The sequence below is a fragment of the Trachurus japonicus genome, chromosome 16 (assembly GCF_045865225.1).
Source record: "Trachurus japonicus isolate A0001 chromosome 16, Traja_1.0".
NCBI classification, from domain to species: Eukaryota; Metazoa; Chordata; class Actinopteri; order Carangiformes; family Carangidae; genus Trachurus; species Trachurus japonicus.
Genome location: NC_140922.1, coordinates 11,285,257 through 11,303,832, shown reverse-complemented (window position 1 = coordinate 11,303,832; position 18,576 = coordinate 11,285,257). Strand labels below are relative to the sequence as shown.

Below are 18,576 nucleotides of genomic sequence, written 5' to 3'. Positions count from 1 at the left end.
CGGTGCCTGCCTGTATGACAAAGACCAGAAGTAATGATGCAACAGCACAGCAAATACCAGAGGCAGAGAGAGGCATGCCTCCAACTCCCAGTACTCAAAACATCATAACAAACGCTCTTTAATGCTTAAACAATGTCAACACTGTAACTAATAGCACCTAAACCAATACCAAGTGTGTGAGTCCAGTGCTGCCCCGAGGAATCAGCATTTTCTTTTACTCTGCTGGAGAACAGCGTTTTAGTTTTTCTCTGTGTGTTGTGATGAAATTACAAATCTGTTCGTTGTCAGCTCACATGTGGTGGCTATTGCTGCTCATCCTCGTTACTGTCATCCTCTTATTTGTCCCAAACATGCCACTGTTGCTACTGCCAGCAAAGCAAAACTCAGTTCCTGTGTGCACGAGACATTTTCCTGGAAAAGTCAAGCCAAGGATGCAGAGCTAAGCAAAGTTTCCATTACCTAGACATCAGTTAATCACTGCTCATGTCTTCTGACTCTTAAAAACACCAATAAAATATTCTGATATCATTATTTGAGAGTTAAAAAATGTCTGTCATTGATGTATTTGCTAAAATTTGTGGAAAAACATAAACATAACAGTCTAGATAAAGATAGAATAAATTCTGTGACAAAAAATAGGTACTGTTCGGAACAAACTCAAGAATATTGAGACAAAGTTGACATAAACAACCTCAGCACATGGTCCATTCAGAAGCTGCCCTGGAGTTTCTGATGAAACCACACAGTCTTTCTCTGCAGATGTAGATGCAGCAGATGCAGCACATTTATCATGGAAATGTAGAAATGTTAAACATCCACACTGATCACAACTTGGCAACTCCATCGGCTGACAAAGAGGGTGTGACGCGACTGAAAGCTCTGGACCGGTTGCAAAAAGGAACTTGTGATGAGATTGTTTTTGTCAACTTTACCCCAACACATGCAGCGAAGTCCAAAAGCCTGAGACCACAATGGGAAAACGGTGTCAGAGTGTTGGACCTCACTGTGTCTTTGGTGTCATGTTAGTGTTGTTTCCACTTATTTACAGGCCATCATATACACTGACTCTCATAAATAAGTGAAAAGCTTAAGTTGGGTTGTTTTTTTTTGAGTTGTCCAGTCTCACCTCCTCGCCGTCAAACTGTCCCGGATGCTGGAGACCGACCGTCTGCTCCCTCCTCCTCCTCCTCCTCCTCCTCCTCCTCCTCCTCCTCCTCCACCCCTCACTGCTCCTGGATTGGTTGGTCTCCTGATGATCCGTCCCGGCTGATTGTAGCCGTGTGAAGGAGGGTGATAGGGTGATCGGTAAACGGACACATGGTCCTGATTGGTTGGCGGGAATTCTGGTTGGTAAAACGGAGGACCTGGATTGGCCTGTCCGGGAACAGGAGCTCCAGCTCCTCCTCCTCCTCCCCCTCCTCCTGCTGCTCCTCCTCCGCCCGTAGGCGTATTCCGAAATAGAGACAATCCTGGGTTGTGACTGCCGGAGATTGGGGGGGAACGATAAGGCGGGTGTTGCCCCGAGTAACGAGGAGGGTAGAAGGGGCGCACAGGTGAGATGACAGGACCTCCAATGCCCCCGGGAAGATACCCCGCCCAGTTAGGAGGGGAGTGAGAGAGGGGGGGAGACTGTGGGGCTGGAGGAGCTAAACACCTCCTGCTCCTCTGTGAGATGCCGATGCCGCAGGTTTGAGAGCATTCTGACCACTCCCCCCACACAGACCACACCCCCTCCACCGGCTCCGCCTCAAACACCTGTCTGGACCGTCGGCCTGCCACCTGGGACACACACACATTTACAGAGAAGGAGAGATGCTTGATTTTTGATTTTGCACCAAAAAAAAATCTGAATAATAAACAACATTTCTAAAGCCAAATCAGTCATTTCATTATTGATTTTTTTCTTGATAAATAGATTAGTATTACCACAGATTTCTAGTTATTATATGAGACAAAGAAGAACAGAATATATTCACATTTAAGCAGCTGGAACTCATAACCCTTTGTTTCAGAAGTTATTATAAATGACTGAAAATCATTTTAGAACAACAATAGACCAACTGTTTCAGCTCTGATTATTTTACATGTTATATGATATTTTTTGTGTTTCCATGAACTTGTTTATATATGATGCATTTTTGCACATCAGTCCCTGTCATCCCAAAACAACAATATGTTAATTTATATTGGAAGCTAATCTAAGTCTAGCTGAAAGATCTGTCGTCTTTATTCAGTCAGATACCACAAAGAAATATACAAATAAAATGAAAGTTTTTGGTTTCCAAATGTCCAAGTTCAATCCAGGATCTAAACTTCTGTTGACATCCACCAGGATGGGGAAAATGTATTCTCTATTGCATTTTGAGAAAATGTTCAATTTAAAAGTCAGTTTTTAACCCTTTTTATACTATTTAGAAGTGTTACATCTGAATGAAGTCGTAAGGAAAGTTATTAAATCAATGAGAATCGACTGTAACCCTGACTCCGCTGTACAAAAGGTCAAAACTGCGAGCCTTGGCAACATTTTAAAGAAGTACTTAACTTAGCAAAACTGTTGCAACTGCAAAATCTAAAGTCTCTGGAAGGACTTATTTCTTCACAGTAAGTGAGTCCACTGATGAGCTAAAGTCTCGTGAGTTTCCTTCCTCTGAGGCCAAAATATAAATCCTGAACTCTTCATAGTTCACTCGAGCTTAGGAGAGACTCAGTCACCTGCCAGCAGCTTATGAGCAGACGGATAAACTCATTGGAGTTGGTGTCGTATGAACGCACGGCACAAACAACATAATCAGGGCTAATTTGGCTGTGTGTTTTGTGTTTGTACATACATGTGTGTGTGAGTTTACGTATGTGGGTGCCAGGTCAGGCTTTGATGCCTTCCTCTGTGGCCGTAGATAAATGTTTCTCCTCTCATTTCATAACTGAAGCTCTGGCCTGGTTGGCAGACCAGCAAACATGGGAGCTGAACAAAAGTTTCCATTCAGAAAGAACCGATACATAAATATGTGCTCCACTTCTCTCCCCTCTCTCTCTGAGCGTGTACATGTGTGTGTGCACATGGCACGCAATGCTCAAGTAAACATACTGTACAAAGTGTTCATGGATGGAAGGGAGAGGACAGGTGTAAGTGGCATACTTGTGTGTGTGTGTGTGTGTGTGTGTGTGCCCTGGTACTGTATTGTCCAGTTCACAACCTGATTAAAAGAGTTCCTGCCGCTGTATGAGGTAAAATGGTGGGAGGGTGGGAGAAAAGAGAAGAGAAAGAGGTGAGAGATGAGGGGGGTCAAGGCTGACAGGCCTAATGACCGTGTGTGTGCGTGTGTGAGTGCGAGTGTGTACATGTTTGTGCGAGTGTGTGTGTGTGAAGGGGAGGTGGGGTCTGTCGTAATGGGTGACATCAAACACACAGCTGCCACATAACTGGGACCATTAATGAGCTCCGTGCAGTGACCCTGCAGCAGCCGCCGCCGACCTCCGGAGCTACTGGTTAAACTCCTGCGACAATGCGCCACCAGTCTGGGCTGTGGCTGTAAACACCCGCTCCCCTCTCACTGCATTTCTGGAGGAAATTACCACACCGGTGTGACTGTGGGCCCTCTCCAGCTCAGTGAAAGAGTCATTAGTCACTGTCACTTCCTACTCTCCACACTAAGGGACCCCACCTTCCTCTTCTTCTTCTGCGTTCCACTTAAGGTGGTGGGAAATTTCTTCATCTTCTTTAACCATCGATAGCTGTTGTTTTGGCAACTTGGTGAATGAGTTCAATATTCTTTTTTTTTTTTTGCTCTGATTTTGGTCTCTACCCAGGGCCGTTGTATAGGGGAGAAAGGTGATGATAATTCTAGGGGCCCACAAAAACCCCCAGTAGTCTAATCTTTGTATGACTGAATTATTCTGCATAAGATCCTGACTAATACTCATAGTAATGCTGCATTAGCATCAAGACAAAGTAGGCTAAATAAAAAATGATGATACGTACTAAGAAAAAAAGTGGAGAGTCAGGGGGCAGGGGCCCACTTTAGTATTCTTTCAGGGGCCCAGAATTCCTACCAACGGCCCTGTCTCTACCAACTCCTGTAGGTTATATTTAACTGCAAAATGCCCCACCATGTTCACCAGCTAAACGCTAACGGTGTCTGTGCACTGTTCGGTGTTGGGCAGGTGATGCACTGTGAGATTTTAGAGCTGTGCAGGTTGGACAGATAAACAATGAGCTGAAACTCTGTGAAGAACCTGAGGAGAACTGAAGCTCCATGATAGTTGAATCTCTAGGTTCATCACTGTAGGCAACTCCTTCAACATTATCACTATCTGTTTTTACTTAGTACATCATTATTAAAAACAACAGATACAGCTGCTTTAGGCTAGATGAGCCATTTAAAATGCTTAATTGGATTATCTGGTAATTGCATTGGAACAGCTGAAAACGGGGCTGTTTATCTGAGCTCATAAAAAGGTGATGTGACCCATGATGACAAAAGTGTATTCAGATGCTCATCTGAAGTTAATACGAGGACTAAGTTCCTTACATGTCGCTGCTGTAGAGTTAATATTCAAATCATGTTCGTAAAATGTCCTTTCAGTCAGTGTCAGTGACCAATAACTCTTCCGATGTGCATACACGGCATGGGAGTATTATTTTAAGGGAGACTGGGGAAAAAAATGTGACTCTATCCTTTAATTGGGATCACCTTTCACCCCTCTATAGTGATGCCATTGTCTGAGACTTATGATGAGCTAATGACTCACCTTCCTCTTGGCAGCCTTGGTCACGGAGGTCGTGACCACCACAAAGCCCCACAGCACATAGAGCCTGGAGAGAGGAAGAAGTGGCAGATTCACAGGGTTTCATAAATCATACGGTTGAATAAGCTCTTTCATGTAATAACTGTTCCACAATCTAAAAGTTAAATCAGTGTTTGCTGTGTGAACTCGCACAGATTTTCGTTAACTTTCTCGAACCGCTTCCCTACATTTATTTGAAGCCAGTTAAAAGGTGTTGAGTGAACACCCTATCAAATGTTCCAGTAACTGTACTTTAAGCAACCAATTATTCCACTTTATTTCTCACTACAGGTGGCTTCTGGGCTTAGACGGGGGTGAACAAAAGTTTCTTTTTCCCTTCAGGGTTCACAGGCAAACATCTCAATCAATCTGGGGAGGCCTGAGAGGTGCTAACAAACTAATGGGTTTAAACAGCAAGCATGTTTTCCCTCCGCATGCCTCTCTCTGGGACTGTACACACCCTGAGGATGTGGTTTTAACACACACGCACACACACACAGCCACACTCCAGGAGAAATCAGTCACAACATCCAAAAATCATCTTGTTCTGTGAGGTTTATTTGAGGTTTGGTGTTCAAAGGAGGTGGTTTAAGGACTTGGTGTTACATGGCCTCTTTAATTTTGGTTTAGACCTTGAATTTGACATGAAACTACATTAGGAGACGTGTGAGTTGAGTGTGCAGTGAGTAAGAGGCTGAACAAGTAGATTTGACCATTTATTGATCCTTATTCAGTCCTATTTTTCAACTAGAGTGTGAAAAACGCACTTGTTCAAACAGAAAATCAACTTGTCTCCTGAGTTTTCTTGAATTAGTTAGTTTGTCCGCAATTTCTCAAACTCTGCTAGAAAACAGTGGAGACAAGTGCACTGGAAACAAGTGGAATCTGTGCATCTGCCAAGGAAATAGCCCGAACACGATCCTGAACGACTCGCTAAGATGGACATTTCAGCGCAGCTCTCAACGAGAACCAAAACCATCGCCGCAATCACCAGTCCGCAAGCCACATGTAGTCAGAGTAATTGGTCCCTTCTTCCCAGTGTGGTGCACCGCCGTGGTCTCTGGAACCTTCCCCACACCAGACTACACAATTACCCCCGAAAAACACAGACAAAGGTCCCGCACAGTCCGACACAACAGAGCCGCTCAGGCCGAAGTAACGACCCCCTACCCGGGTCCACGTTTCTCTGGCCGCTACAGTGGCACATTGTAGAATAAACTCCGAGTCGCGGCGACAGGGAGAGAGAGAGAGAGTCAGAGGGAGTGAGAGCTATGCAAGCACGGGGAAATCTCCCTAAAAAAAATCCACCCTGAGGAGAAATAGAGGGTTTTAACCTAAATCCAGATGCCTTCGGGTAAATTCCTATCATATATCCTGCACAGCGGCCAGCGCGCACTGAAGAGGCGTCGTGCGTAAAAACTGAAAAACTTCACCCGCAAAACAAAAACAACTTATTTTGATTTAGGTTAAATCTTCTACCGCAGGCAACGTTAACTCCCTGCTCGCTCAAAGGAGGATGCAAACTTCCCCCCCCGGGGGGCTGTTGTGTACAAGCAGACTGAGAGAAGCGACAGGTTGCAGCTGCACAAGTCAAAAGTGTTTTTTTTTGTTTTTGTTTTTTTTACCTGAGCAGTAAACTGAGCCGCATGCTCATCCAGGACCAGGAGTCTCCAACAACACTTCTCACTCCGCGATCGATCACAGATATTGATTATCAGTCCAGTTTAGTGGTCCGTCTAAGTCCGCGCAGCCCTTAAAGAAAGGGGGATGACGTCCTGAGAAGCTTCTTACTCTTATTGCTCTGCTGCTCCCTCTCTTTCTGTCCCCTTCCTCCTGTCACAGTCACTCCCCGTGATTTTTTGGAGAGTGGGAAGGGTTCAGTTTTTTTTTCTCTCCCTCTCTCTCCTCTCTCTCTCTTTCTCTCTCAGTCTCGTTCACTCGACAACTTTTTTTTTTCTTTCTTTTCTGGGTCCTTATTATAAACTGGTGTGACGCCTGGCAGCCAGGGGGCCAGGGGAGAGAGAGGGAGAGAGACAGAGGAGACAGGAGACACAAAATGGACAGATTACACAACTCTCTCTCTCTCTTTCACACGTATAAACATACACTCCCAGTGCCCCTCTCTCTCTCACACACACACTCTCTCTCCCTTTCCCTCTCTCTCTCTCACACACACATACACACCCCACTATGGGCCCTGACTAAGCTATAATAACTCTCAGAGCCGCTTTCTTAGTTGCACAATCCAACATAAGAATGCTCCATTGTACTAGGTCACACTGATCAGTAGTAATGATCTACTCATTGTCGGAAACGGCCCTGAGCTGGCAGCATCTGCAGCAGGGACACTTTGCTGGGGAACCTATTGTGCCAATACAAACATGAATTGTTCTATGACAAAGTTACTGACACAAGTTCAAAGTGGGAAAATAGTTTAGATATTCTTCTGCAAGGATGAAATATGACTTTTGACTCACTGGCAGTGCGTATGTGTATGTGTGTGTGAGAGTGAGTGTATTTCCAAAGCAGAAGATATTTTTATATGATATAAACATGTGCTGTGTTTTCTCATGACTGTTTAATCACTGTTGAACACTTGAAGCCAGACATGCTCCACCAATTTGGAGAGCTGGAGTAAGTGCACCCCAGAGACGGGCCACTTCTGAGCGGGAATGATGTGTGTGTGTGTGTGTGTGTGTGTGTGTGTGTGTGTGTGTGTGTGGTCTCCATCAGTCATGTGAAAAGGGCTTCATGCCGATTTGTTTACTATGTTTATTTGGTTGTAATTCACAAACCGTCCCATTACGTTAGCATAGTCTTCTCTAACTTAACGTGCTGATCAAACAGGAGCAGATAAATGAAAAGTTCTCTATGGTTGTACAAGTGTGTTAACTCAGTTCTTTTAGAGGAGGCTGATACACAGACACAAACACAGGACTTGTGGTGTAGCAGAGCTGAACTGAAGGCCACCAACAGGAACAGAAGTCTCACTTGTTGTGCTTATCTCCAGTTAAGAGCTGGTGTTCATCCTCCGTCTATTGAGGCTGACAGATGCAGTGACATTACAGATGGAAATAGACCGTATGAGAGAGAGCGTCCCATCTGACTGTCGGTTTTTAAAAACAGGAAGTATTCTTGTAGACAAATGACAAAAATTGAAGTGGTTATTTGATTTTGATGCGTTTAAGTCTGTAACATTGTGTGGGAAAAACACACAAGACAGATGGCGTGTGCTTTTCTTTCTAAAATATAATTTAGGAACTTGTTATGATCGTTTACAAGAGTTATGCGATTTGGTTTGCTTTATCTTTCTGTGACTATTTGTAGAGTTGTTTAAAAAAAAAATGATGTGCTGTACTCTGGGTCTGGTTTATATGAATTTGTGGTTTAAGTCCCTTGAGGACCCACCACATGCATGAGCAGCCAAAAAACAAAAAACACCCCCCCATTGTACTTATCATAGGAAAACAAGAAGAGAAGAGGGTTGAGGGTTGATACAGGAGTCAAAGAAAGGAGGGACAGTTTAACTAATGTGATACTTAAAACAGTGTTTACGGCCGATCCTACGAGCTCATTGACAAAACAGCGTAATTTCCAAACTTGTTCTCAAACATCTTGCTTCATATTTCCCACCCTGTTGCCACTGAGGGAGGAGAGGTGAGATGGTGGAAATGTGAGAGAGACACGATGAGTGGAAGGGAGGGAGAGTACGCAGTGAGTTATGGTCTAACACATATTAACACACCCAGGGCCTGAGATGTCCCAGGGCCGGGCCGCTGCTTTTCTTGGACAGGCATCCTGCAGCATGGGCACAGTGATGGTGACGGAGATTAGCGACTTCAAAGCGCCCTGCGAGCCAACAACTTAGACTTAACCACATTACAGAAGAGGCTTAAGATCTGATCTGTCAAAATAAAAAAGTTAATGTCAAAAGCGTACCAGGAATGAACAGGGTGGATTCCCCCCGTGATAGTGCACATACACAGACACATGTGCGGTAGCTCAGGGCGTGTTTCGTGTGTGATTAGTGAAATGGATATCTCGGTACTTCTAAGCAGCATGTCTATCAGTAACTACAATTAGCCAGAGGTCATTGCCATGACCACCAGTGGTCCGTGACCACTTTTAGCGCTCCCTCCTCCCTCCCTCTCTGTTTCTCTCTATCTGTCCCTTTCTTCTCCTCTGTTCTCTATCCCTCTTTCTTTCTCTCTCTCTGGATCCTTGAGATGCAATAAGTTGCATGTTGGCCTGTGGACATGCACCACCGACCGCAGAACGCTGATTAACAAAATGTCTGTATCAAGTAGTCACCACAAAACATAGATGTGGTGTGTGTTTGTGTGTGTGTGTGTCCAGGGAGGTCTGTATGTCGTGGTAGATCTGTTATTTGTCTCGGATGGCTGATCTGAGTAATAACGCTGCAGATCAGAGTGGCTGGCCCCTGTGGGGGCGATAAATCACTTGAAAAACTTCTAGCATGGACGCACACACCCTTCTTCCAGAAGGCACACACACACACGGACCCCGGCCTCAGGCTCAGACACAGTAGGCCCCCAACCCCTTTTATTGTTTAAGTTAATGAGGCCTCCAGGCTTCTTCAGACCAGCAGAGGGTCGGGGTTCAGGGTTAGACCACTGCAGGCGGCTGTGATGGAGGCAGCAAGACAGAGTGACTTCAACGGTATGAAGACCTGTCTGATGGTTATCATTCAGCATTTTCAGATGGTGACAGAGGAGTTCACCTCTCCCTCGCACAGAGACGGGGGGCTGAAGCAAGTGTCAGCAAAGATGTATGTAATCATCTGTTGTTGGTTGGTTTGTCGGTCAGTCCAAAGGTTCTGACTGAAACGTCTCAACAACTCTGAGATGGACTGCCATGAAAGTTTGTGCAGACATTTCAGCAGCCCAGGGGAAAAATGTTTACATTACATTTCTTTTTACATTTGGATGTACACCTTGCTTAACTGACATGTACGCTTGATACACAGGTCCATGCTGCTTGTTATTGAGACTTGCACCAGCTTCTCTTTATGACCTGCTGGTGCCCACAACACCACTTTCTACATAGGTTTGGAGATATATTTAAATGAATCTTTGTGACACAAAAGTGTGATGTAAAAGTTTTAGTATAATGTGGCGATTGTGGCTCATCCAATATATCCAAAACTATAACTACACTAAATCCATATCTTAAGGGCAGTGCCCATTAAAATTATTATCTATACCTAACTTACTAGTTATTTTTCAATCTCTTCCCTGAATTTGTGGTGTTCTCAGACAGGTTTTTTAGAGCGTAAACTGAAAATGCACATAAAAACAGGAGCAGACAATGTATTTATTGACCAGCTGTAGCCAAAAGGTGAAAGGCCGTCTTTAAATACTAAGGCTGGACTTTTTCCGTTTCTGTCTGGCTTTAGAGATGAGGCAGCCGGGCCGGCTGCAGCACATATGAATATAACATGAAAATATGTTGGCACAGGCCTTCAAGAAAGTCTTCACTCTTCACAGAGATGTAGACTTATGGTCAAGGCTTGAGGCAGTGGCAAACAATTCAATATGTGGATAATTTGAAATCGAAACTGGGTTTTACACTGAGATTTTCAACTCAGTGGATTCATCTCTGTGAAGGCATCTAATTCAGCGGAGAGGAGGAGGAGGAGGAGAAGCCTGACCTATCGGTACTGACAGCCTGAGAAGCCGGGAGAAGGGTAGAGAGGAAGAGAGAGAGAGACTGACAGACGGGCACACAAAGGGAGTGAAAAGAAAGGCAGCAGCGGAGAGGGGATGAAAGGGAATTTGAGAGAAAGAGGTAATGGCAGATTAAACGGGAACTGAGCAAGTGTAAAGGAGAGCGAGAGAGAAAGAACGCAGGAAGGGGGAGCGATTTGTCTGGCTCAGATGGAGTCAATATTTGCTCCATTCCTCCAATCCTGTGCCAGGGTCTGGATCAAAGCAGGGCGTGTGTCCTCTGGAAATGGTACAGAGAGCCAAAGAAGAAAACAGCTGACATCCTTACAGTCTGGTCTGTATGTGGCTGACAGCACAAACACAAATAACTTTTCCACTGACATAAATTTAATTTAAATTCAGCGTCTGAGAATTCATAAACACCCAGTCCCGAATAGGAGCCATCGATGAACCTCCGATGGAAAATCATTTTGAGAGAGAATAAGGAGAAAACTGTAAAAGCTGAGGAAGGTTAGAGGGAGATGAGTTGATAGACGGTCAGCGTGCTCTAATGAGGAGTTACAGTGTGGCTGGTGAAACAGGGACGTGAGAGGGAGGGAGGGAGAGAGAGAGGTCAGCTCAGTTGGACCCTAATTGGCTGACGAAACTGCTGAAATAACCTTGTTCCAATTATGCACACAAAGAACAATTGTGGCTCATTCAGAGAAGCCACTGTGCCACATATGTACACACAACCACAACAAACAACAAGATTTAAGTCTGTGTGAATGGGCATGTATGGTATGGCTTGGCACAGGACACACTGGGTCCCAGGAGATAGAGCGGAACGACGCAGCTGGGTAATAAGAGCTTCGGTATGTTTCTGCTCGATTGGTTATAGACTACTGAGTGTTGTATCGCGGCCTGCATTTCAGTTGAATTCCTGCCTGGTTTATTCATGAAGATCTTGGTCACTGATGGCAGATCTAATTGCAATCAGCAATCTATTGTCATTACTTCTAGATTACTGTGCTAAATTTGACACAGAAACGTTTTTGTTCTCCCGAGTTTTCCAGTCTACAGCCACTTTTATCTTTTATAAATGGATAAACCAAAGAATTGGACACATAATTTCATATCTTGACCTTCTCTGTTGGGACATGAATAGCTGTGCCAAAATCTTTGCTGATCCATCTTGTGGATATAAATACATTTTAAGTGATTAACTGCAAGCATTGACCTGTTGGTAGCACTGGAGTACAGGTCAAGGGGTCAACAAAGTCAACGGGCTTCATCCTCTGGAATCCATTACTGTCTGCTCGAAATTTCATGGTGATCCATCCCTTAGTTGTTGAAGTATTTGAGTCTGGACCAGAGTCATGGACTAACCAACCGTCACTTATCCGTACTTATCATCCATCCCATCCCTAAAGCCATATAATATGGCCATATAATATGGCTTTAGGGATGGGATGGATGATATATAGCTCCACGTGGACTGAAGAAGTGTCAGAGTGGAATCAATTTACTTTGTTCAACACCAATGACAAACAAGACTTCATCATAAATATATTTTGGCAGGTAAACACAGCACTTGAAATCATTATCAGCTACTTTGCTGCTGTCCTGTCCTGACATGTGCTCCAAAGAAGAAGCCAAAGGAACTGAACCACAACTACTACTACTACCAATAATACTTAACATTGCAGTCCAGATGCTTTGAGATAGAAGAAAACTGGAAAGCAACGGCGAGTCCTACTACTGAAAATTGTTTCAAGACCTTACCAGACATTTTAAAATGTCTCTCTAGACATTCATTGATATAAAATCCCTTGGTATGTCCTTTCTCTTTATTTACCAATTATTTATAAGTCCTGACCAGATTAATCCACTGTGAAAGACCCATGATACAAATGTACTATGACTTCAACCAAACAGATGAGTGAAGGGGCCCCCAGATCTGCACAACAGAGACGCAAGACTGACTAATAATGCAGCACTCTGAGAGAGGCCCCAATCAGTCCAGTTGATAGTGTGCCTGGGTGTTGCATATTCCCACACAAATTTACATTTAATCAAACTGTCACATAACAAATGAAACAAGATGAAAGTACAGGGCCCCTGGGCAGTCGAGGGCCTTTTTGACAGCGGGCAGCCATGCTTGAATTATAATTCAGCCTCAATAGAAACAGCTCTCCCTCAATATGATGTGAGGTCAAAACAATACGGGGAGTTTGCTCCTTATCAAAGAGAAACAGAAAAACAGTAGCTTTAGATTTATCCACCAAATATAAGAGTGATATCAATCACAAAATCATTCAAGAAAGTACATTAGTCTATTTCCCAAAAATGTTGAACTGTTTCTTTAATGCATTGGGTCATATGAATAACATTCACTTTAAAATCATCTTTTTCCTTATCCATCTGTACTCTATCTGCAGCCCAAACACAATATGTCTGAATTAAAACAGGATCAAACTTAGCCACACATATTTAAGTTTAAAGATGTTGGAAATCAGGGGCTCACCCCGTAGAGTGCATACCACACAGGCTCGGTCCAAACCACAGCAGCACAGGTTTGAATCCAATTCATGGCCCTTTGCTGTTTGTCATACACCCCCTCTCTCCCCTGATTTCCTGCTGTATCTCTCTATCACAATAAAGGCATGAAATGGCCAAAAAACAATCTTAAAATATGTTGGAAATACAAAATCATAATTCTACCGTACAGATAAATAGTTTTGTGTCACAAACAGGCTCAGTGAATGTGAGAATAAGGGCGATCACATATGAAAAAGCGTGTAGAGTTTCCCCCTGCAACATATTTGAACATGAACCTGAGCCTCATCAAAGCCACGTCAAAGCTTTGGCCGTGCACTCTCCTCCTTCAGCCTTGTATGAACTGAGCGGTCCATCTCTCCTTCCCTCAGCCAGGTTTAAGTTACCGTCCAAAGGCAGGAATCTTGAAAACAACCTGAGGTCGTGGTCTGAGGTCAGCTTCTCCTCCACTTACTCCCTAAGGCTTCACCAGATTCTGCAGAGCACACCGGGACGAGGACGAGGGAGTGAGTGAAAGTTTATACTGGTCATGTTGTGCGCACGGTAGATCATGTAGAGCTGAATTTCTGAATGAATACCATCTGTTAGAAACTCAGCTTCAGAAGAGCCGCAAAAGAAGCTATTTTGTTTTTAATTACTTGGATATACTGTTGAATTTTTATTGCAAAAAATCCATTTGAACCAACCGTCTACAGTAAATGTTATCTTATCCCATAAAATCTGTCTAATGACTGTGCAGTGATGGATGACCATACCTCCAACCTCCCAGTAAATATCCAATCATTTTGACTTCCCTTGTGTCCAAAATGTTGTGTTTTTTGTTACATAAGCAAAAATAAATCAACTTGCAGCTATCTGTTTTCAGTTTTCAATGGTTGACTTGTAACTTGGAAGTCATTGGGTCTAGATTTATATCCCACCCTCAGGTATTCTGTCAGTTTTTGTTTACTGCCTCTCTTGTTTTTTTTCCCTTCCTCTGTTCTTTAGAGTCCAGTAAGTTCGAAACAACACTAGCGTTAGTGTAGGATATCAGAGCAGGGGCGTCTTCCACATGGGTTGGCACAAAGTCATGGAAGAAAATTCAAAACTGATGCTTGCCTTCCAAAGCTTTTCCTTTCCTCACTGCTCCTCGAAAAAAAAACAAAAAGGGAATTTACAGTGAGCTGCTGCGGGAGGGAGGACGGTGACGGTAAATATTTGTAAATTTACTGAGGGCTTGTTTTATTCCCCTCGCTTACTAAACTGGCCTGAGAGTCAACATGACCTCTGACCTTCCCCCGAACCCATAAACTCCTCCCTTGTGAGAGCGACTCAACAGGTTGGCTAGAACAATAAACCAAATGCCTCTTTCAGGCGGGCGTTTTGATTGGAGAAAGCTTCTTTCTCCGGCCTCTGTCTGCTCCCTCTCCTCTCTAGGTATCCTGCTCTCATCAGAGCGGGATAGAAAATCAGGTCAGCAGTGTGTTGAGCATAGCAGACATACTTGGTAGCAGGCTGAGGCCAAGCTGGGACTGTACACTACTGTGCTGAGTTATGGGTTATCTGTGTGTCTTTGTGGGAGCGACTTCCACCGGCCTGGCAGAGCCGCCATCTCAGCATGAGTGCGCGCATCCATTACTTTTAAACGAATCTAAAGCCAAGAGCGCGCAGACGTCTACATGAAAGGCGTGAACTGCACACTGGCGGATTAGAGCAGAGACTGGCTGACGGGTTCAGAGAGCAGCCAGATCAAATAAGCAGAAACATACCCAGAAACCTTTTTTGGAGGGTTGAGACCGAGCTGAGTTACAGGACCCAGAAGAGTGAAAGCGAGGAAAAGAGGGAGAGAGAGAGAGGGAACTGCTGAAAGGGAATAGGAGCCCAGCCTGTTCGGCCAGGCAGTGCGGGTGGGCTGAGGTTTTGGAGTCAGAGAAGAAAGCTTTCTGACGACTATATTCTGCTGTCTTAGAGTCAAAGGAAAGATTTTTTTTTGTTTTGTTTGATTGTTGCACAACATGATACACAAGTAAATACATCCCCACCCTTCTGAGTAACGCTTTGCGGTGTGTTTTTATGTGTGCGCTTGCGCTGCAGTGCTGTCATGTATTTGCATGAAAAACATTTAACCCTGGCACACCTGTCGAACAGAGTCAACAATGATGTCCAAATGAGCCAGTGATATTCCCTCAGGTGCTCATTAACAGTCCCTATCTAAACAGTACGGACTTCACGAGTTGGACTCATATGCAGCTTGGAAATTGGAGGGAGAGGCTCGATTACTGCAGGCATGTTGGAGAGGCCAAATCAATGTGTGTGTGTGTGTGTGTGTGTGTGTGAAGAAGAGGTCAGTGAAGGGTCTTAAGCGCCAGGTCCCTGTCACTGTTTGGTTTCAAGACTCACAGACCTCCTGTTATTGTTTTCAGTGGCTTCACTTTCTGAGGCTGCCTTGGTGGCGATCACATTTCTTTCTCTTTGCTCACACACATTCTTTGTTTCTTGCCCCCTCTCTAAAACACACACACATAAAATGCATGAGCACAGGGCACGCACACACACACACGCACACACACACACACACGCACACACACAGAGGAGGGGTTATTTATAACATGGTGGAAGGGAAAGGCAGCCCGGCCTCGCAGGGCCTATTCTGGGAGGTTCAGCCTTCAATCAGTCAGGCTGACAGCTTTTCAGTGATACCAGGAGAACAATACTACAGAGCAGCCGGTTTATCTTCCCCTTCCTCCTGCGAGACTCTGCCGCCCTGCCTGGGTCACCGTCACCCTGCCTCCCTCCAGGAAAACTTGACTTCCAGGACAACAGCAATCTCAAAATCTGCCACTTCACAATCACTGTTCGGCTCCCAAAAATGGAATGGAAATATTTTTCCCTGACCAGTTTTGTGCGGCCACCGTCATTTCTGAACCGTTCGTCACCGCGGCGATAATCTATTTCTATAAAGCCGACATTCCACATATGCAAAAACAAAAAGTAAAACGAACGTCAGATTTCATTCCTTCAGACTTTAACAGTCAAAAACTCAAACAAACCTCCTGCAAAGGCCTGCACCAACCCTGAAGACTCCACCAGCAAGATAATTCAGCATCTTCACGTTAAAGCTTTTCAGATGTGAGGAGTTTATGTTTTTCTTCATGATATGAAACACTAATCAAATCTCTTTGGACTCTTCAGGTCGGATAAACAAACATTTGAAAAACATCCCTTTGGGCTGTGGGAAAAAAATCTACTTTTTCTTTTTTACATTTTTCCCTGCTGTTGCTTATTCTAAATGTGAAAGTACTGAGGAGAAGTCTAGAGAGAAAATAATGAATATTGCAAATAATAATAATTGGCAGTTGCAGCACTATTTGACACTGACTGAACTGAACAGATTGTGATTGAAATGCTAAACACCCTTTTTTTTTCCAGCTGTGACCGGCCCACTTCAAACCAGAAATTTCCTCAGGAGAAAATAGTGTCTTGATGCAGAGCCCTATAACTCATAAGAAGCTGATTGAGAAAATGGGTTTTCAGGGCCTTTAACTTTATTCTTCTCATATCCTGCTCTAGGTGTCCATCTGTTCCTCCCTAAATTAATTCTCCTCACTGTCTCACTATATACTGGAGTAAAAAGCTTCTGTGACTGCCCCAACAGCAGCTCTGTGTTTAAGTAAACCCCTTTAGCTAAAAATAATTTCCTATGAACTCTGCGCGACTCCAGATGACAGATTGCTTTGTGTGCGAGTGAGTGTGTGTGTGTGTGTGTGTGCAGCACGGAAGAGATAGTCGGGCGGAGGGTGGGTGCAGTGGGCTATTGAGGAGGGTGAAGGAAGAATGATATTGTTATCTGTTCAGTAAAGATTTCTGGAGTGTTTACTGGAGCTAATGGTCTGTGTCATCACGATGCAACTACTGTGCAATGACGGCTGGCAGCAGCTCTGAACTTCCTCCGGCTTAATTTACCTCCACATTTTGTACGAACTTTATAGAAATCGCAGCAGAGTTACACATTGACCACCACTAACATCATATTTTTGCCACTGCAAAAAGTAGACAATAAAGTTTTTCTATTTTTTATTCCAATTTAATCTACATTTCATCTGTAATAATTTTTATCAATCTATATAAATGTGAAGTTTTCAAATGTCTTGTTCCTTCTCACCAAATATATTCAGTAAACACCAGCACATGTTTGTTTTTGAGAGGTCCACACCAGGTTATTTTTGGGAGCTTAATGACAAAGATAATCCATCCATTATCCACTGAGTCAATTTTCTGTCAACTGACTAATTGCCTTAGTGATAATAATATCAAGAATAATGTAAGAAACTCATTCTCATTCTCAGAGTTTTTCTATTAAAGGGTCAGTTCATTGAAATTCAAAGAACCTCCTTTCTCGCAGGAAATATGGTTTTAGTTTTACTTTCCTGTGTTTCTAAGTAACTTCTGCTGTTGCTGCAACATAGCAGAAGTGAGCTGAATATTATTTATGTGGCTGTCTACATATTAAAAATTCAACACCAAGATCTCAGTCCAGACTCAAGTGTCTGAGTGATAATCCACACCTACAACACTTTTTAGTGGGAGAAATTCTCTTCCACTGAAAACTGTGAGGCGTGTGGATTATCAAAGCGTGACAGGGACATTGTTTCTGGACACACATGTTACCATTAGGTTTTTTGAGCATCACATATTGCCCCACCCCTTTGGTCCAGACTGAAATATCTTAATAGCTATCTGATGGATTGCCATGAAAACTCTCTATGGTCCCCACAGGTTGGAAACTCTGGTGAGTCACGTGAAATATTTGAAATTTCAGACATTATCTCAACACCATGCTACAACTGAACCAAGACAACAAAGTGGGAATACATTTTTTGTACTGGGGTGAACGTATGACAACTTAATATCTGCTCAACGACTATATCTCAGGTTTGAAACACCGATCCCACTGACTTGGCTTCAAATTTGGGCTTGACTGAAATATTTTGACCACGGTGACCTGAGTGTAACTAACGGCGGATGCTTCATCACGAACCTGCCTCACCTTTCCTCTCCGGCTGACTGAATTAACTCCGGAACAAGTAAACACACGACCCACACCAACTCTTTCACAATCAGCTTTGTCAGAGTGTTTCCTTTTGTCCAGTGGACTCAGTTTATTCTCTCAGAGCCGACACCTTCCTCACCCTCTGTGTCACTGTTGTGACTGATGTCTTTTCCATCCTGCTGCCCTCTCTCAATTAAAAAGGAAAAACTTCCAATCCCTTTGACCTTTACCTTGACTTGGCTGTTTCCACTAAACACACATGAAAACACACAGCCCTGACACGGCTGTTCCCTCTCCTATTTTAGTCAAATCCCCCTCTGTATCCTCCCTTTCTTCCAGTCTTTTAAAGGTATGCCTTGGTTTTCCATTCTGATATCATGACACAAGCTTACATAAGCAGGACGTTTGCATATTTAATGGCTTTTAGTGAACAAATTGCATCTGTAGCTGAGTAATGCTTATACTAGACCGATAGCGATCTTAAAACAACCTTAAACTCTTCTGTGCTTTCTAGTCGCCAGATTTACAAGTGACTGC

The 18,576-nt window shown here is 43.8% G+C and overlaps 1 protein-coding gene across 3 annotated transcripts in view; it reads right to left on the bottom strand.

Moving 5' to 3' along the window:
- Positions 1-6,606, bottom strand: part of adamtsl4 (ADAMTS-like 4) — a 33,772-nt gene extending 27,166 nt beyond the window's left edge. For 2 of the 3 annotated variants that reach the window (XM_085801370.1, XM_085801372.1), the window contains exons 1-3: positions 6,411-6,606; positions 4,750-4,813; positions 1,127-1,779 (exon numbers count right to left, since the gene is read on the bottom strand). In XM_085801370.1, coding sequence (XP_085657496.1) covers positions 1,127-1,779; positions 4,750-4,813; positions 6,411-6,439 — 746 coding nt within the window. In that variant the 5' untranslated portion in view covers positions 6,440-6,606. The remainder of the gene's footprint in view (positions 1-1,126; positions 1,780-4,749; positions 4,814-6,410) is intronic. The other variant, XM_085801371.1, reaches the window with a different exon arrangement.
- Positions 6,607-18,576: the final 11,970 nt, after the last annotated feature.